Here is a 20885-nt window from a genome sequence, read left to right as displayed (position 1 = left end):
CCTGTGCTGTGGCTAAATATTTCTTCAGGTATCCGTTTACATCTCACTTCCTCCAGGAAGCCTTCAGGAAAACCCCTAGATTAGGTCAGATGCCAAAGCTATGTAAATCCCATTACCCACTGTACTTCCCCCACCAAAGACCTTATCGTACTGTAATGTAGTTTATTATAATAATTTGTTTCTTATGCTTACTCTGTCTTCCTGATAGACTGTAAATCCTGCAGGGCAGGAGCCTTGTCCATTTCTCCCAGCCATACCGACACCAGTTTCTGGCTCAGTTCTTAGGGAATAGACATATATTGGTTGGTTGAATAAAGTCTTCACTCAGATCACTTTTGAAAGTGAGTAGATGGGCGCCTGGGTGGCTCAGTCAGTTGAGTGTCCATCTCTTGGTTTCAGCTCAGGTCATGATCTCAGGGTCGTGAGAGCCCCGTGACAGGCTCCAAGCTGGGTGGGGAGTCTGCTTAAGATTCTCTCTCTCCCTCTCCCTCTGCACCCCCTCTTCACTCACACCAGAGCGCACTTGCGCACCTGCTCTCTATATCTCTCTCTCAAATAAATCTTAAAAAAAGAAAGTGAGTAGAAGGGTATCAATAATATTTCCCACCCAGATCTCTCTCCCCAAATCCAGATTTGTTTTTTGGGTTTTTTTTTTTTTTTTAAAGATTTTATTTATTTATTTGAGAGAATGAGAGAGAGCACATGAGAGGGGTTAGGGTCAGAGGGAGAAGCAGACTCTCCGCTGAGCAGGGAGCCCGATGTGGGACTCGATCCAGGGACTCCAGGATCATGACCCGAGCCGAAGGCAGTTGCCCAACCAACTGAGCCACCCAGGCGCCCCTCAAATCCAGATTTGTATATCCACCTGCACACTGGACATCTCCCAGGGATGTCGGGTAGACATGTCCATATATGCTGTCCAGACCTGTACTTCTGACCGCCCCTCCCAGTCACCAGCCACATCCCTCCCCATCTCAGTTAATGCAAGATCTACATTTCCAATTGCTCAAGCCAAAACCCTTGGTCTTCTTGATTCTCCTTGTTCTCTCTCACCCCTCATCTAATCCACTAGGAAATCCTACTTTTGCTACTTTGAAAACACAAATCCCGAATCAGACCCTGTCTTCTCTCCTCTCCTGTTACTCCCTCCTCTCTCTCCTGGATTATGCAGAAGCTTCCTGCATAGTCCTGCTGCTTCTACTGTTCGACTTCTATTTTCAGCATGGAGTGAGCTTTGTTAAAACCGAAGTTAGTTCATGTCACTTGTGGAGCCCAGGGCCCTGTAATAGCTCCCATTCATTTCATAATGAAAACCAATGTCGTCCCTGTGGTCAAGAAGGTCTTATGTGGTCAGAACCCTGTTTTCTGTCTGACATTACCTCCTACTACTCCTTGCTTCTCCCTCACTGCTCTGTTGTCACCAGCTCTCCCAGTGTCCCCTCTGCTTGGAAAGCTCTTCTGCCTGGTGGCGACAGACAAGAGCTCGCTCTCCATCTGCTTCTGGTCTTTTCTCAGTGACATCTACGTTGATTGTCCTATTTGAGATTGCACCCCCTTCTGCCAGCACTCCATTCCCCCTTCCCCTGCCCCACCTTTCTTTGTTTCCATGGTATTTATCACTTCCTATTTTCCTTGCTTAAAACATTTTTATTAAGGTCTCCTGCTAGAAAAGAAGTTTCGTAAGGGAAGGAAGGATCTATGGATGATTTGTGCACAGATATATCTCAAATGCTTAGACTAGTGTCTGTTGCTTACTAAATATTTGCTGCATGTATGCATGAATGAATTAATGACACATTGAATGAATGCATGCATGGAGGAATGCTGTGACAAAGTGGAGAGAGCAGAGTTCAAGTTCACGTGTACCTGGAGTCTCCTGGTTCTCCTGGCCTGGCTCTTGTTGGCTCTGTGGCCTCATACAAGTCGTTTCACCCATGGAGCTTTATTTCTACATTTTAAAAAATGGAGTAAATAAAACTTCTCTACACATAAGGCAGCTTTGAAGATTAAACTCAAGTATTTCAAATGTGCTTTGCAAACTGGAAGGCACTGTATAAATGTTAGTTTAAAAGGAGGAGGGAGGAAAAGGGGAAGGAAAAAAAAGAACAGAAATCACAAAGTAAGAGTGACCAGCAGGGAATGGCATGAGCAAACTCCCACAATCCCAATGCAAGCACTGGAGGGGGTAAGACACCAGTAAAAATGAAGTGGAAGACACTCAGGCTAAAAATGTTTCATGCCCTCGAGGAAGGGGAGGGTGAGTCATCCCAGGAGCGTTTACAAGGAATCTAGAAATTGCAAGTCACTACATCCAGTGTTGAGCCGATATTGATGATTTCACAGTGTCTGATGGGGACAAAGCCCACCTGTAAAAGAAATTGTCATCCAGAGTCATCTCATGGCCCCTCAGGTGCAGGTGCCTGCTTGGGGAATGCAGAGGAGGGAAGGATAGTGATGATAAGATAAAAGCCCTTATGGGCAGGTCTATGTGGCCAGCCCTTTGCATACATTTTCTCTAAAAGGCAACTCATGGAGGAGGGACCTTTATTGTGTAGGAAACAGGCCCAGAAATGTTACCTGACTGGTGCAAAGCCACATGGCTGATTAGAAGCAGAGTCAGGACTTGAACCCCATTCTGACTTGATTTCCAGGCCTGTCCTCTTTCTCCTAAATTTTAGTGACTCTCATATTTTGCTTTAAGATGGAGGCGTTAGGGAAGTCTCCATAGATGAAATAGGATTTTCTTTTGGTCTTGATGGATGGGATTTGGACAGGTGAATTCTTTGATGTCTTCAACGAATATTTGTGGGCACAGGTCATAGGCTCCTGCAGGGAGCCATCCAGTGAGTACAATGGTGTCCTTGTTCTGGAGTTTATGTGGTGGTGGGGAAATGGGCTGAGGCCCGGAGAGTACTATGGGGAGAAAGATAATCAAGTGCAAACAAATAGATGAGATACTTGCAGACGGTGTCCCGATTGCCATAAGTAAATGAAAATCGGGTAATGGGATGGGGGCTAGTTTAGTTTGGTGGCCAGAGATTGGTGACTGAGCTTCAGAGGATGAGGGGCCCTCACAGCAGCGATACGAGGGAAGGGCGCCCCCTACAGGCCACAAAGTCATAAAAGGCCAAGACATCCCAGCCTGTGGGAGGACGGATCAAGGAGACTGCGTGGAGTGCGGTCAATGGGAGAAGAAGGGTAGACAGGTAAGCAGTCAGTTCATAGAAGCTCCGGTAGGGAATTTTGATTTTGCGTCAATTAAAACACTTTCTTTGTTCACACTCTTTGTTCACTTGGCTCACCTTCTCAGTGCCTTTGCTGGATCCTTCTCTTTTCTGGGGTCTCAGTCCTTGGGCCTCTTCTGTATCCATCCCCACATTTTGAGGATTTCTTCTGTTCTTCTTTTCTCTAGTGGCTTTACAGAATCTGTCCTGATGATTCGCTTTTATATCCCCAGCCCAGACCCCTCCCCTGGGCTGCAGACGTCTATACCCAGCTATTTCATCGCCTTCTTTAATGTGTCATATCAAAGTCTGAATTCTTGGTTTCTCCTTTCAAAGGTGTTCCTCCACCAATAGTCCCATTTTCATCTGACCCACTTATTTGTACCCCAAGCCAGAAGCATCCAGGATTCTCATCTTCCTTTCACACCCTCCACCCACAGATGGCTATGGATTTCACTGACAACGTGCATCTCCGCTTTCTTGCCCACCTGACCAGTACCGGCCTCCTCCAGGCCACCGTGAGCACTCATCTGGACCCCTGCCGGGGCCACCTAGTGGCATCTCAGCCTCCACCTGTGTCACGCCCCACCTTCCGCTCTTCTTCACAAAGCAGCAGACCGATCTTTCTGAAACCTGACTCCTATTCTGTCTTGCTTCTTAGATCCCTCTGGTGGCTTTTCATTGCACTTAATACGAAAGCCTAAGTCCCACGACGGCCCACCATGACCTCCTTCATGTGGCCCCTGCGACCTCTCCCTGCGGTCCCTCTCCACACTGTCTTTTTGTCACTTTTTCAAATACTCTCAGTTCTCACAGCTTTGGGCATTTGCTTTCCCCTTTGCCTGGGACAGATCTCAGCCTCCTTTACCTTCCCTAGGTCTCTAGGTTTCACTTCATTACAAAAGCTTCCACCGTCCGCATATAAAAATATGCCCTCTCTACCCCTGTCACTTTCCGTCCCCTTACCTTGTTTTATTTTTTATTTTTTATTTTTTTAAGATTTTATTTATTTATTTGAGAGAGAGAATGAGATAGAGAGCATGAGAGGGGGAGGGTCAGAGAGAGAGGCAGACTCCCTGCTGAGCAGGGAGCCCGACGTGGGACTCGATCCCGGGACTCCAGGATCATGACCTGAGCCGAAGGCAGTCGCTTAACCAACTGAGCCACCCAGGCGCCCTTACCTTGTTTTATTTTTCCTTGAGACCCACCACTATCTGGCATTTCATGGCATAAACATCAGTTTGTTTACTGACTGGTTCTCCTACGAGAATGGGAGCTCGACAAGAGCAACACTTTGTCCTTTCACTGCTGTGTCCTGCATTTAGAAGCCTGCCTTGAACATAGTAGGTGTTTTAAAACAATATTGGTGGAAGGAATGAATAGACAGGAAGTCTTGGAGTCAACTGATTGTGATGAGAGAGGCACGGTCATTCTCGTCTCAAAAATTTCAGAACCTACTACATACCAGGCCTGGAGCTAGGTGCTAAGAGTACACTGAACAGGCATCCTTTCTCTCCACAACCCGCCCCCCACCCACCGCCATTCTCATGCAGAATGAATCATGTAACAGAGACAGAAAGAAGTAAACAGGCAATTTTGTTTTGATTGGAGAAGGGCAAAGTGCTATTGATGAGTAAGAATGCCTGGAGGTCAGAGTGGGTTTGTATATTTGATTGAGCTTCGTAAAGAATAAACCTAAAAAAAAAAAAGAAGAAGAAGAAACCTCTGTACTCGCCAGGGTTGGGGGGGAGATTAGGAGTCAAGAAGAAGCTGGCAAAAATAAGGAGGTAGGACAGGCCGTGAAAGGCATTCTACTCAGAATTAAGAGGTCTGGGCTACACTTTAGGTAGTGATTAGTCTCTGAATGTTCATAAAAATGTAAGGGAGAGGGGCGCCTGGGTGGCTCAGTTGGTTTAGGCGACTGCCTTCGGCTCAGGTCATGATCTTGGAGTCCCGGGATCGAGTCCCGCATCGCGCTCCCTGCTCGGCAGGGAGTCTGCTTCTCCCTCTGACCCTCCCCCCTCTCATGCTCTCTCTCTCAAATAAATAAATAAATAAAATATTAAAAAAAAACAAATGTAAGGGAGAGGGGAAGGTGGGTGATAATAATTATGAATGGGACCACCAAGCAGTTACATTTGACTGGAGTAAGGACAGAGTGGCAGAGGAAGGAGCCAGGCATCTGAAGTTTAACTCTGGTCATGAGGCATCTTGAGTAGGAATCCGGAATGTTTCCTATGTATTTGGTAGGCAGTGGGGACTCATTGACGGCTTCCCAACAAAGCAGAGGAGGTGCCATGAGCCAAACCCACTGTTCTAGAAGGTAATTCTGGCTATGATATGTGGAAGAATTGCAGAGGCGGGAGAACCAGGTGGGCGGCATTTACACCCCCATGTGTCTTGGCTAAGAATCTTGTTTTATTTCATCTCAAGAGTTCTTTCTCTGGACTTATTGTGCTCCTGACTGGACAATGGAAACATGAAATCACAAGGGTGTTAAGGATTAATTCCAAAATTCTCCCCTTCTGAGGCTTTCATTGTCACCTCTGCTTACGCCTGGGACGGGGTGCAGTAATAAATAGAAACAGGAAGTCACTAAGACTTGGACAATTTGGAAAAAGAGTCCTAAGGTAACTTGCCAGCCTCCGGGGGTGGGGTGGGGGGAGTTTTGGCAGCGGAATGGTCTGATCGTGGGGGGGTGCCTAAAAACATGAGCTTCTCAGTGCTGGAAAGGAGAGAGCCATTCATCAACTCATTCATACCACTTTGATTTATTTAAGAATTATTTATTGGGCACTTTATAAGTTCCAGGAACGTCTTAGAACTGACAGTCTCTGCCCCATGGAGGTTACTCTCTAGTGGAGGGGATGACAGTGAAACCATCACACAAGTACGTCTGTGTTCACTGTGTTCCCTGGTCTGGGAGGCCAGAGCAGGCTAGGGCAGTCAGAGAAAGTTTCCTCTAGAAGTCACCTTCTGGTACGTTGAAAAACAGTTTGCTAGAAGGGAATGGAAGAGAAAGCAGTCCAAGGTAGAGGACACCTCAGAGGTCTCTTCAGTCCTGGGGTTCTCTATTTTACTCTAGAAGTGTCCCCCGGGGGTTTGTTAAAAAGGCAAAGGCAGAGACTCTGATTTGCTAAGTTTAAGTGAGCTCCTGTTTCTGTATTTTTTTTTAAAGATTTTATTTATTTATTTGAGAGAGAGAGAGAGAACACACGAGTGGGGAGAGGAGCAGAGGGAGAGAGAGAGGGAAAGGGAAAAAGTCTCAAGCAGACTCCCCGAAGAGTGTGGAGCCCGACCTGGGGCTGGACCTCAGGACCCTGAGCCGAAACCAAGAGTCAGACGCTTAACCGACTGAGCCACCTAGGTGCCCCTTGTTTCTGGATCTTAACATGGATTCCCACCAAATTATGATGCAGGTGGCCTGTGGACCTCACTTCACAAAGCACCAATAGAATCTGAGTCTGAGAGTTTTCAAACTGGGCTCCCTAGCCTGAAGGGTAGGATAGTGAGGGGAGAGACAGGGTTCTGCAACCATCTCATCCCCAGAGAAGTTCTACTTACATATAACTTACCTATTGGGCAAGAGATTTATTGGAATATTGTCATCTGTGTTTTCCCCAGAAAAATGCAAGTTCTTGGTCTGTATTGTTCACTTCTGTAGCCCCAGCACCTAAAATAGAGACTGAATCCTGGTAGATGTTCCCAAACGAGCTAAGCTGCAAAAACTTATTTGAAAGAATGAATTAACGAAGCAAACGTTTCATGTCTAAACGAAAATTGGGAGGCCACAAGCCCAGTCCAGCTGTCCATTTTACAGATAAGGAAAGTGAAATCCAAAAAGAATTCATTACTGTCTATGCTGATCCAACTTATTGTGGTAGAGAGTAGAGTTACGATGCCTTTGCTCAAAACCCTGTGCCTGTTCCTCCAGACCCACTGTCAGCCTTGAAGGAAGCCAAAATATTGGCAGCACCTTGCTGAAAATGCAGGAGGGAGGTAAGAAATGCAAGGTGGTTTAGGAACAGTTTATATAAATTCACAGACTTGAGGTTCACAGTGGGTAGTTAGCTTGCTAGACAGAATCTTGAGTTGAAAAGTGTAAATCAAATCTGGTGTGCACATAATGTTAAACCCAGATTGAGGTTTTTGAACCTGCTGTTCTTTATCTGTAAAATGGGGATGGTCATAACTACCTCCCAGATGGTGTGAGTATGAATGCAAAGCACCTGGCTCATATGAGGTGGCCAATATTATTTATGCTTAAGCATATGCATCTGAAGAATCAAGCATGTCCAGTATTGGAAAATAGATATTACTCATGGCTGAGTCTATCGATGCAGGTGGATAAGCATCTGCATACAAGAAGGGGGGTGAGGCTCTTTTGGAAAGTACCAAGTGAGCTTGCAGAAGAATGGTCGCTATGCTTTCAGAGGAGGTGGCCATTGAAATGCCTTTATCCCCGGGAAAAATAACATTTGTTAGTTGCTTGTGGGGACACCAAAAAAGAACCGAAGTATCATTTGATGAAGAAGAACTATTTTTTATGTGCTTTAGAGGAAAGAGTAGAATTAAAATTTAGAGTGTAGGGGTAGCTGTGAGAGAGACCAGGGGTTTGGCACCCCTCAGTGTGTTTTGAAGTATCATCCAACTAACTCAGAGCTAAACCAAAAACAAAAACCACTAAGTAGGTAATTTCTTCCGGATCTATCACCTATCATCCCGGTGCTTATGTGAAACTAACATACCTGTTGGTGGTTACAACATTACTGGTTCCAGACTGAACCATTTCTAGTTCAGCTGGGCATCCAGAAGACAGTTCCTAAGCTTGCAAATGCATTCTTCTCTTCTTGAAACTCCTCGGGTCGCCTAGTCCGGGAAAGACAGCAACAACACTTTTCAGCCATCTTGGAGGTTTTGAATCCCTCCTATAAGCATCTCTGTCAATCAGTTATTCAAATTCTGCTTTGATGGCTACAGACAGGAGCCTCCTTAATTCTCAGGGTGACCTGTTCTATTCTGATTAGTTCTATCAGTCAGAGAGAGCTCGCTCTATCAAGTGGGGCTTTATCGTGCTGTCAGCTCTCCCTCGTCTGTAAATTAGAGCCCTCAGAGCCAGGTTTTCATGGCATTACAACTCATCGGGTTCCAACAACTAGGAAAAGTGGTGGGGTCTGCCTTCTTCTTGTGGTGCTTGGGCAATCAGGTACCTCTGGGAATGCCTTAGACCTTCCCAGATGGTGTGGGTTGTTTTTTTTTTTCATCATTGCATCTATCAAGTCAGTTACCTTATTTGATCATCAAATCATAAATTCCACTTGAAACATGTTTATTTTCTTAACTCAGGTGTGATCTGGGCATTTTTTTTTTAAATCAGTTCCGTCTAATTTGTATTTAAATAATGACTTTGTTGTCTAGGTTTAAAGGTGCTCCAAGCAGAGTGTGTGATAAAACATCCTTGTTTTCTAATTTGCTTTGGCCCAGGAGTTTAAAAATAGTTTTAGGGTAAGGGAATCTTTTCAAACACACACACGTACACACACACACATATACACACACAGAATTTACTGATCTATCTGTTGGAGTAGCTCAATCTATAAATCTTTGATCTGGCCTCCTTGATTATTTCCTTAAAAATATGTTATTTGACTGGCCAAGTCAATGGGTTAAATCAGGGTCTGCAAACTTTTTCTGTAAAGGCCAGACAGTAAATAGTAAATATTTTAGACTTTGTGGGCCCTGTGGTCTCTCTCGAAGCTGCTAAACTCTGTCACATTGTCTGAAAACAGCCACAGACAATTCACAAACAAATGAACATCACTGTGTCCCAATAAAATTTTATTTACAAAACAGGCGGTGTGACAGATTTGGTCTGTGGGTCACAGTTTACTGACCTCTGAGTTAAATCTTTTTTGAGGACTTTGGTACATCTAAGTTGAATCAGGGAAGGTTTTAGATCCCCAATTCTTTTTCTTTTTTTTTTTTTTTCTTAAGATTTTATCCATTCATTTGACAGAGATTGAGAGAGAGAACACAAGCAGAGGGAGCAGCAAGCAGAGGGGAGGGAGAAGCAGGCTCCCGCTGAGCAGGGAGCCCTACTCAACTCGGGGCTTGATCCCAGGACCCTGGGACCATGACCCAAGCTGAAGGCAGACGCCCACCCAGGTGTCCCAGATCCCCAGTTCTTGATATAGAACCAGAAGCTCAGTGAATGTGTGTTGAATGAGTTGAAGAAAAAGATCTTTCTTAACTAGTTTAAAATAAGGACAGGGAACCTTTTTCTATATAGGGAAACAAAAGAAGGACTCACTGGGAATGTGGGTTTGGGGAAGGCTTTGAGATGGCATCATGCTCACTAATACCAAAATATTTTAACAAGGGGGCAGTTGGCAATTAAATGCAGTATTACTCGCTGGGGAAGTTGTTCATTTTTCTTCTCCTAAAAATATGCTCCACGGCAGAAGGCAGTGAGCAGAGGTCTGGCTGTGCGAGACCTGGATTTGAAAACCCAGTTCTGCCACTGAGAGTGGAAAATTATCTCCCCTCTCAGACTCTCCAGGTTGCCATCTAAAGATTGAAGGCCATATACGAAGACGTTCTCCGTGGTCCCTTGGAACTCTCAAATTTTGTGGACTGAAAGAGAAAATTCATATAATTGCAATGTTTAATGGGATTTATGATAATTGGAGAATAATTGCTGCTCCAAACTTTTATTAATCTATATTTAGTTATGAGTCATGCTTTCACAATAGATGCTTTGGAAATAAGCAGAGAGACAAATTGAGTAAACAGAATTTTAAATATTTTATTTATATGCAGTTTGCATAATCCCTGGAGCCCATGAGCATATTAAGATCATTTAAAATACCATTAAAAGTTATGTGTTATGCGACAAACTCCCCTTTTAGAATGCCTCGCCAAAGGATAAATAGCTAACACTTATTGAGTAGCTACTACTGTCAGATTAATTGCGTTCATTATGCTTAATCCTTCCAGCAACCCTGCAAGGTAAGTACTAGAATTCCTCTTGCACCAATAGAAGCTCAGAGAGGCTGAGGAATTTGCAAAGACTCGCTCAGCTGATGAATGGCTTCATGCTCATTCAGAGCCGGGGCTTTCTGACCCTGAAGTCTGTGCTTCCTCCAGATGCCATCACATCTTCAGAAAAGACCTGTTCTGTGGCCCTTTTGTTGGTGCTCCGTGGAATGAGCTGTTGGCTTTCCCCTGAGATCACGTTCTCCTGCAGAGCATCTGCAAGGTGGCATGGGAGTGTGTGCACCTGTCCTCCACTGGTGTGGTGATGCCTGAGGGGGCAGAGGAGGGGAAAGCAGGAAGAAGCAGAGAGGAACCTGCTCCCACTGGCCGAGAATCATGCCATTGGAGTTTCTGTCCCAGCTCTGGCACGGGTTTGCTCTGCCCACCAGCCTGGGCCTTAGTTTTCCCCACTCCTGATGGTGATGGCAATTCTCCCCCTCTTCCAGGTTGTTGGAAGGATAATGTGCATGATGACAGAGCTTTGTAAAGGACCTAGTGTCCTGTAGACCCCACACAATGGAGGTGATGGGCCGGGGCAGTGGATCAGGACAAGACGCTGAATCTGAGATCAGAGACCCAGATTCGAGTCCCTCCTGCCACCAATGGTGTGTGGCTTTGGGCAGGTCCTTTTTCTCTTGTCCTTTAGTTGCTTCATTTGGGAAATGACAGGAATATCCTTGGTTGATGCTCCCAAAGCTGTTCCATTCTGATGTTTTGGCAAAGAGATGGCTCAGGTGATCGAGGGCATCTCAGGAAATAGATGAGCCACTTGGAAGACATCAAGCAAGTGCATTTAAGCTACTTTCACCTACCGTGGATGCCCGTAACCCCCACTGCACCCCCGCCCTCAGTAACAGGGCTCCACAAAGAACCTCACTTGCTTTTTAGGGAATGGTCCATTTAAATAAAACTGGGGCCATTCTGATGTGCCCGTTTTGTTTCTATTCTTCTCAAGTTTCTCCTCCATGAGAAGCCTGGAGCCCCATTCCAAGATGCTTCTCCTGGTTTCTCTGAAATTTATTCCCAGAAGAGCCTTCAGAACTGCTACTGAGTTGGTATAAAAATAAAAATGCCGTTACTTAGGTGAACACATTTGGAAAGCAAAAAGGCTTATATACACATCGTAAGCGAGGATTATTTTATCCTCCACTGTTAAGTCAGTGTCTTGTAATTAAAATGAACCTGTTCGCAATCATGTTTTCAGCGACTTTTATCCTGCTTTTCCTCTCCTCACCCCTCTGGCACCGAATTGCCCCTGAGATCCACTTGATGCCCTGATTCCTCAGCTGCCCCCTCGCTTCCATTCTGGGACAGGGAGACAATGGGGGATTTGTTCCCAACACCCTAGTTGTTAAGAGGCATCATTTCCATTTCACATCTGCCCTTGGTTTCACCTTTCCCTGTGGTGGCTCCAAGCAGGGTGTGTGATAAAACATCCTTGTTTTCTAATTTGAGATCAAGGTGGCTGGGGAGGTGGCTGGGGAGCCCGCGGGGCGAGACTGGGTGGGAAGAGCAGGCAAGAGAAATGCGCTCGTGCTCGCTTGCTCTCTGGTTCAGTGACTTCTTCTCCTCACCCTCCTCCACTGCAGTTCACCTTGCTCATCTCTGGGGACAATTTACTGCTAACAGTGGTCCCAGATCCCTCCACCCCCCACCACCCAGACACTCAGAGGCTTGTTTTTATTCGACTTCCAAATGATGAGTTAATACAACCAATAGGATTAGCCACCCAGGGATAAACACCCTAATCAGTTATGCTATCCACAAACATTTATCGGGGGTACAGTGTCTATAGAATATTCTAAAATGTAACCCTGGATTAAGTCAGAACACTAGAGAGCCACATATTTAGACTGTAACATGCTTGACTCTCATGGAATTACTTTACCAAATGATGTTTCTGGCAAATGCACTCAGCTACCTGGAGCCAATCAAGCATTGGTATATCACCAACCAGCATCGACTACATCCATCTTTTTATGAGAAACCTTGGGAGATGTTTGTGTCTTATTGTAGCCTCTGGGAAATGTGTGTTTCTTTCACAACTCTGAACAACTGCTCTGTTATCTTCTTGACTCTCTGGCTCTTTGGGCTGTGATTCCCTTTTTCCTTTGGCTGCAGGGAAGCTCAGGGACATTTGCAGTCCACCTCTGTGAAGTGTTCAGGGCATTATAGAGTTAAGTCTGTGTATGAATTTTAACCCAAACTTCCAAATAAAATATTGTCTTCCCTTTGTTTTTCCATTTTTTTCTGTATTTTGAAGTCTATATGGTATATGTTTTTGAAAACAACCTCCTCCATTTCTGCTATGAAATCAGATTCAAGTAAAAAAAAACAAAACAAAACAAACCAAACGAAAAAACAAGGGGCGCCTGGGTAGTGCAGTCGGTCAAGCGTCCAACTCTTGATCTTAGCTCAGGTCTTGATCTCAGGGTCGTGAGTTCAAGCTGGGCATGGAGTCTGCTTAAAAACAAAAACAAAAAACACAAGCTTCAAAAAATATTCTATAAAGAAGAGTAAAGCAACCCTTCACTTCTTCAGAGGTCCTCAGTAGCTTCGATTATCTAGAAGACGTTGGAGGAGACTCACACGTAATCATAGATGGTGCTCTCCTCACAACCCCGAGAACTGAAAATTGTGATCCCATTTTATAGAGGGGGAAATGAAAAGGAAAATTTTATGCAGTTGAAACATCATTATGAGTGGCCCTCTGCAAGTAATAATAATAGAAAAACACAACAGCAGCTTACAACAGTCCACACCCTGTTGCGATTGACAAAGAGTTTTCTGATCACGGTTTCATTGACCTCTCAGCACAGTAGGGCGAGGTGGCCTGGTTTTAGTCTTTATTGCTGGTGTAAGGAAACTGCCTGCCTTGCAGCAGCTTATAAACTGCTGGTCCCTTTCTTAAATTCAGACGCACTGCTTCTAACAGATTCACGAGGATCAGATCTCGATTATCCCAGAAGTTCTCCCTACCGGTAACTTTAAGAAGAGCATGATTGTTTCCTCCCCTCACCCACCCCACCGTCCACCCACTGTCACCCAGCTTCCCACTGGAGCATTTCCCAAAACCAGAACAGCAGTGACAATATGGACAATAACTTTTACAGTTTATGGAGGGCTCCTTCTAAATGCTCTTAATACAATCTGAACTGACCCCTCTATGGGAGATGTGCTTCCCCGGGATGACATCTACGCTTTATAGAGTAAGCAAACTCGTTCACAATTTCACAGCTAATTGGTGGCAGAGTTAGGTTTTAATTCCGGGTTTCCACCTCCAGCGCCCAGGCTGAGAGATGCAGGGCTGAAGATCATCTAATACAATCAGCTTATTTCCCAGGAGACTAAACACCTTCCCAAGGGCACAGGGCAGGGTCTCCTGCCTGCTCCACAGCCTTTTGTCCTCAGTGTGGCATCCGAGTGTGTGTGTGTGCGTGTGTGTGTGTGTGTATAGAGGGCAGGATGAGGGAGGAGTCCCAGAAAGGCAAGGCTCTGCTCTGATAAGAGAGCCTTCACCTTATAGTTTTCTCTCCAGCCTCGTCTCACATCTACAGTGCTGGCCTCGGTCTTCATCCATCCCTGCCCGCGCTGTCACCCGCCCCTCCACCTCCCGCTCCCCCAGTGGGATGGGCCTTGCTGCAGCAACCCCATGCCTTCCATCCAGGGCCCTTTTTTAATCTCAGTCTAATTGGTTTGCCTGCCCTGCTGAGATGCTTAATTGGGCATAAGCGTATTCCACGGATCCTGTGCTATTGTGAGTTCTGCCTTCTCCTCCAAGGGGAATTTGCTTGCTCTGTGGGCTCAGAAGGGAAGATGTATTTTATGCTGTGCTCAATTCACTGAGAACTTACGTGAAATTGTTCCTGGGCCAGCAGAGCAGTTAGACAACATGACAAGCAAGGCTTTCTCACTTTCTTTTCTCTCTTTCTCTCTCTCTCTCTTTTTAAGGTGGCTTATTGCAGTGGAAAGGGCACTGCACTTGGAGTCACAAGGCCTGGGCTCGAATTTCAGCCCTGCAAGTCATTTGCTCTGTGATCTTGGGCAAATAACTTAATGTCTCTGAAATTTAGTTTTCCCATCCGTGAATTGAGTGGGTTGGATTTGATGACTTCTACCAAAGGAGTCATAGTGATGCTTTCAGAACTCCCTGGGGGCCAAATCTGGCCCACCACCTGCTTTTATAAATAAAGTTTTATTGGAATGCAGCTATACTCTCATGTTTATGTATTGTCTACGGCTGCTCATACTGCAAGGACACAGTTGAGTAGCTGTGACAGACTCTCTAGATCCTCTTTTAGCACATAGATTGTGTCATTGCTGAAAACCTTCTTTTGACTGTATACATTACTTGGAGTTTAAAAATAGGACATCTTTACCAAATCCAACATAGCCTTTCAAGATCTATGCCCACTCCATCCTACATTTTAATGTTATTTTTTTTCTTCCCACCCTTCCTTTTATCTCCTCTCCTCTACTTATCTGCTCATCTAGGACTGCCTCCTTGCTGCTCCCCAAACCTGGCAAACAGTCCTACTTCTGGACCTTTGCACCTGCTCTTCCTTCTTCTTGGATACCCTTCCACCGGTGCCCCGTGTCCTCTTCCTCATTTTCTTCAGGTCTCTCCTTTCATGTCATCATGTCAAGAAGGCTGTCTCTATAACTGCAACCTCACCCTACCCCTGGGCATCCCGACTGCCTTACTCCGTTTTATTTGTCTTCATAGCACTTCCCCCCCCCCCCCCCCGCCCAACGCCCGGCTTGTTACCGATTTGGCTCTTTATGATCAGTGTGCTCTCACCGGAGTTTAAGCTCCTTGATAGCGGCTAATTTGTTTGCTGCTATATCCTCAGATCTGGAAAAACAGTAGGTCCCCAAATTTTGAAAACAGAAGTCAACTCCAGTTTCAGCTCCAGTGTTGTTTAAATCTCCTTCTGAATAGGTCTACGTGCTGGGAAGCCCTTTCACTTAGGGGACTTTGGGAATCCTGTAACTCGTACTGTCTTTGCTCCAGCATCCCTACGATGGCCACAAAGTTACATAAATCCATTCTTTGCACATTTTTAGTCTGGATCGTTGGCCACCCAGAACAGAGTTTAGAGACTGAAATCGAGTAACATGGTTAGGCACACAAGGCCCTTCATCATGGGGTCATTGACAACCTCTCTGTCTTTACCTCTTTTCATTTACATCCCTCACGCGCACGTGCACACACACCCTTCTCTCTCCAACTGCCTTATCCTCCATTTGTGCACAAGGAGTTCGTCCTTCCCGAAACACCCTCTCCCTCTCTTTGGCCAAATCCTGTCTTCCCGTCAAGGTGGAACTGGTACAAGAGAATTCTTTGCCACCCCCACTCCCACCCCTGCCCCTCTTACAGATTGGGGCAGGGACTCTTTCTTTGACTAAAATGACCATTGCAAATAGCACAGCATGGTTTCGTAGCTTTCCTAAACATGCACTTTTGGCCGCGAAGATGGAAGACTTCCTTAGGATCGGGAGCCCTGTGGTGTTAAACAACGGGTATTTGGCACTGAGTCAGTGCTTCCTAATCACACATACACACACACAGAGCTACTGAGCTCTTCCCAAGTCCCCGGCTGTGTGCTTAGCAGGTCAGTGCATCTCCCCACTTAGGCCTTGTGCCCATACTGTGAGGAAGGAGCTGGGGACTCAGCATCAGCTGCCTAATGTCTTCAAGGAAGAAACCCAATGGCAGGCCCTGGCTAGGTAGCTGGTGGGCATCAGGAAGACTGTAGAGGCTGTGGGAATAAAGAGAGAGGAAGGGAGGGAGGGAAAGAATTGAGTCTTGGGCTTGTAATTTGATCGTGGGGGTGGCATTACCTGATTCTATGGCTTTTACATTTTACGTCTCAGTATCTATATTAAAAGACTGAAATAAGAATCAGCATACCGGTTTTCTCCTCCCAGCTCTACCACTATCTAGCTGTGTGACTTTTTTTTTTTTTTTTAAAGATTTTATTTATTTGACAGAGAGAGACACAGCGAGAGAGGGAACACAAGCAGGGGGAGTGGGAGAGGGAGAAGCAGGCTCTCCGCAGAGCAGGGAGCCCGATGCGGGGCTCGATCCCAGGACCCTGGGATCATGACCTGAGCCGAAGGCAGACACTTAATGACTGAGCCACCCAGGCGCCCCATAGCTGTGTGACTTTTGACACATTACTTAACCTCTCTGTGAAAATGCACATTGGTTTTGAGGAATGTAGTTGTCGTAGTCACATGAAAAAAAATTAGTAATCCAAGGTCATAAGTTATAAATCAAAATGATTATATATATGTGTCTGTTACATTGAAGTATGAGTATTTTCTATGCACATACATAATTTCATAATTACATTTATATGTAATTTTATAAGTTTCAGGGATAAACTGATAAGGAAAGACTCTTTTCCTCAGAAATATCTGATGATCCTCATTGTCTTTTATTGGTCATCTCTTGCTGAGTAGCAAATTACCCCCATAACTTGGTGGCTTAATATAACAACATCTATTAGCTCACAGTTTCTGTGGACTGGGCACCTGGGTGTGGCTTCGCTGGGCGCCCTGGCTCTCTCCATCTCTGGGCTGGGGTTATTGGGTTCAAGGCTCAGCTGGGAAGGGTCTGCCTCCCAGCTCACCCATGCGGTGACTGTTAGGACTCAGGGCCTTCTGAGTCCCAGTTCCTTGGAAGCTGCTGGCCGGAGGCTTCCCTCGGTTCCTGGCCATGTGGATGTCTCCATAGAGCATCTCACACCATGGCAGAGGGAGAGCCAGAGCGAGTGAGAGAGAGATTGAGAGAGACACACACACACAGGGCAGGCAAAATGGAAGTCGAAATCTTTTGTAAATGAATCCTGGAAGGATCATTCCATCGCTTCCCCATTCCATCCATTAGAAGCCAGTCGCTGGGTCCCCTCCTGCCCACACTTAAGCAGAGGGGACTGGTTACACAGGGGTGTGAACACCGGGGCGTGGGGGTCATGGGAGTCACGTCACAAGCTTCTGCTGGCTCGCAAGTCCCCTCCCTCTGTCCCACTTGCTCCCTCTTGTCCTTTCCCTCCCTTCCTGTTCAGCTCTTCCCGGGTCTCATGGTCCATCCCCCATCCGCTCTGCTCCTGCCCTTTCTTCCATGGGGAGAGCTGTTCTCGACTACATTTCTATTTAAAGCCCACGTGGACTTCAGAATTGTAGTTCAGCTATGACCTCTCCTCTGAAGCTTCCCCTGGAGCCCTGAGAAGTCTGGGCTCTTCTGTGTCCTCTAGTCCTGGATTGACAACAGACTGGAAATGTCTTGTCTTTCTTGCCGGACTGTGAGCTTCTTCAGGACGTGGGCCTGGGAAGTGTCCATCCCCTTCCCGTAGACCTCAGAGTTTGCACTTCCTGGGTGCTGCGTGCAAGGGTTCCTTGAGTGCAGCTGATTAACTTAATACCGATGATGTGCAACGTACTGAGCTGACTTTATTTAGAATTTCAACGGTGTTAAGAATTACGAACAGAGATTCCATAAGCAGACACAGACCATAAGCTCTGAGTCTTGGAAATGTATTCCAATTTGAAAGCATTTTTTCAGACCCACGTTCCTCTGCATCGGGGGTCAGACTCCACCGCTGAATTACAGGGGCATATTCCGGGGTGACTCCCCCCCTGTTCTGCTTCTCCTTGCTCCGTGCCCCCGCCTTCATTCGTCTCTCCCATCTTGTGGCAGGAGAAGGGAGACCTTTTCATTAAACTCTGGTTCCTATCATTTATCTAGGCTGACCTTGCTGTCCTCTTGGCTAGGCTGTTTTTCTCAAGGGTCTTGGGGCTTGTAATTCAGGCAGACTGGAGAGCTGGTTGTTCCAGAAGGAGCTTCATCTTTGGTAGGAACAGAGGTCATAAAGCAAAAGCAGCCTGAACCAAGGCCCTTCGAATTTCTACTTGTATTCGGTTTACATGCTCCTTGTTCATTGCCCATGAACTTTTAATGATTTTCTTGTCTGGGAATTTGTGAGGATATAAAGTTATAAAACTCTCTTTCACATTGGATTAGTACCTGGCAGTTTCCAAAGGTGTTCTCGCACCCGATGTTTCATGTAATCTGTGCACCAGCAATAAGAAGGAGATAATATTAATTGGATTTCATAGATAAGGAGATGTAAGTCCAGAGAAGTGACAAGCTTTGCCCAGGATGGCCCCGCATAGTTTGCAAGAGGCAGAGTGAGATCCCGAGCTGGACTCCCGGGTTGAAGGTCTTCAGTCTTGATCCCTTCCATCGTTAGTGAAGAAAGGAAATTCTCCCACATGGTCTTCACGACATAGCTTTATTTTTATAAACGGTAAATGCTCACAGAGTACATGTTAAAATTGTGAATCAAACAAGCTCTGGGCTAATTATTTGATTCTCGAATTGTCCTAGAGCTTGCTCTAGGTCTCAACCTGCTTTGTGCCTTAGGTCTCAACTTGCTTTGTGCTTTAGGTCTTCCCTGCTGTGAATAGCCTTCCTCTGCTCCCTCTCTCCCTCCCTTCCTTCCTTCCATCCATCCACTCATTTGTTTATTCGTCCAGGTGGCATTCTTAGGAGTCCTGCCATGTAACAGGAACCATGTACCAGAGGAGATCCTGTCTCTGGGGTGTCATTCACAGTCTGGTGGGAGAGATGGGTAAGCAACTAGGCAACAATCACTTCTGTATCTTGATGCTCTGTAAGCAACATGAGAACATGACTGTGTCTGTCTGGCTCACCACAATATCCCGGTGATGAGAACAGTGCTCAGTAAATATGTGTGGTTGAAGAGAATTAAGGGCTCTAGATCACTTGACAAATACTAATAATAATCGTTGTCGCTTTCTCACCTTAAGGAGCGATGCCTGAATGGGGTGGTTGGGTGGACTCTGCCTTGGGGGTAGAAGTGGTAAATCGAGGCATCTTGCTCCTCTCTCTCACCCAGGGAGTTTGCCCGTTGGAAGGTGAGGAACACAGCCATCGAGAGGAGAGACCTGGTCCGCCATCCAGTGCCCCTCATGCCGGAGTTTCAAAGGAGCATCCGCCTGCTTGGCAGGAGACCCACCACTCAGCAGTTCATCGATACCATCATCAAAAAGTACGGCACCCACCTCCTCATCTCTGCCACCTTGGGAGGTAGGTCGGCAGCCGCTGGGCCAGAGCCTTGTCATGACTTTAGGCCTGGATTGGAGGGGCGGGCGGGGTATCCTAGGATCAAAGCCAAACTAACTTCTCTTCCCCTGTATGTCACTCAGAAGCATCTGTCGCAGATGAGCCAAATTGTCTTGGTGGCTCTGGTCACCGTAGAGCACTTGATGCCCTCCTCTGGGACCCTCTACCTTGAGTTTACTAACTTTTGTGGAAGTACAACTTTTGTGGCCTCACCTTGGAATTAGCTCAATTCGTCAGGGATTCTTAATCTGATTATTGTATTAGTTCCTTTGGAATGCGGTCTAATCTGGGGAAATAATTAAGCTTCAGATGCTGCTTCGAGAATTGCCTTTGTTTATTTAAGTCTGCTGGAGGGACTGATAACTTAAGGTTATCATTTTACAAGGAGGGTATTATTTGTATCTTATATGGGCTTGGAGTAGGTTAATAGGAAAGCTAACTGCTGCGCCCTGCTTAGCCTTACCCATCCCTCCCCATCAAGTCCAACCAATCTTTAAGGGAGGAAGAAGAGGAGGAGAGGATAAAAGGGAGGATATAAATTTTTTAAAAAGGGGGGATATGGTAGAAACTAGCATATTTTGATGCTTCTGGTTCTTGCCTACATGCATCGTTTTACATTACGAGCTACATTCCCTCGGACATCAGTTTTCTGTCACAATGACCAGGGCCACTAAATTCTGAGACAGCCTCTTTGGTGGTGGAGCCCCACGTCTCCCACTCAGAGAGCTGCTAGGTTGCATTAGATTTGGCCCTTGCCGATTAAACAAGACTGGTGTCTTGATGGAGGCAGGGCAGGTGGACAGAGGTATGATTATCACGTTCGATCCTCTCCTTGAGAGGAGGGGTGAGCCCCATGAGCCGGAGGCAGCATGGGCGAAGCAGCTGGTTAGCTCGGCAGGAGTCGGCGAGAGACCCGGAAGGTGGCCGTGCTTTCGAGCCTGAGAACACAGTATGCACTTTGAGGAAGCCCAGCTTAGGAATCTGACGATGTGGGGAGTGTCGAGGGAGAAGCTGGTTGGGCAAATTCATCCATCCTACCAATAAGAAAAGCTGATATATTATTTGCCCTCAGTAAGCCTCGCCCATTGCCGGTAGGTCCTTAAAATCTGCAAGTTAAGTCCAATTATCTCCATTGTCTAGCTAGAGGTATGGCTAGCGAGTGACAAAGCTTCTGTTTTTAGTTCTATTTTTTAAATGAAAAACAAAAGAAAACAAAACAGAGTTTACCCAAAGTTTTTAACTTCAGGTTTTCTGTCCACAAAGCCTGCATTTTTTTTTTTTTGACTCAACGTCAGTATTTCTTTTTTTTTTTTTTAAAGATTTTATTTATTTATTTATTTGAGAGAGAGAGAGAGAGAAACAGCATGAGAGGGGAGAGGGTCAGAGGGAGAAGCAGGCTCCCCGCCGAGCCGGGAGCCCGATGTGGGACTCGATCCCAGGACGCCGGGACCATGACCTGAGCCGAAGGCAGT

The 20885-nt window shown here is 46.0% G+C and overlaps 1 protein-coding gene across 1 annotated transcript in view; it reads left to right on the top strand.

The window, feature by feature from the left end:
• BRINP1 (BMP/retinoic acid inducible neural specific 1) overlaps positions 1-20885 on the top strand; it is a 168198-nt gene that overhangs the window by 85519 nt on the left and 61794 nt on the right. The window contains exon 3 of the mRNA XM_081803483.1: positions 19187-19377. Within this exon, the coding sequence (XP_081659609.1) occupies positions 19187-19377 (191 nt within the window). The remainder of the gene's footprint in view (positions 1-19186; positions 19378-20885) is intronic.

This window comes from Leptonychotes weddellii, chromosome 14 (genome assembly GCF_054177405.1).
Source record: "Leptonychotes weddellii isolate Sample4059 chromosome 14, ASM5417740v2, whole genome shotgun sequence".
Lineage (NCBI taxonomy): Eukaryota > Metazoa > Chordata > Mammalia > Carnivora > Phocidae > Leptonychotes > Leptonychotes weddellii.
Note: the sequence above shows the minus strand (reverse complement) of the source record. Positions and strands in the feature narration are given on the sequence as shown.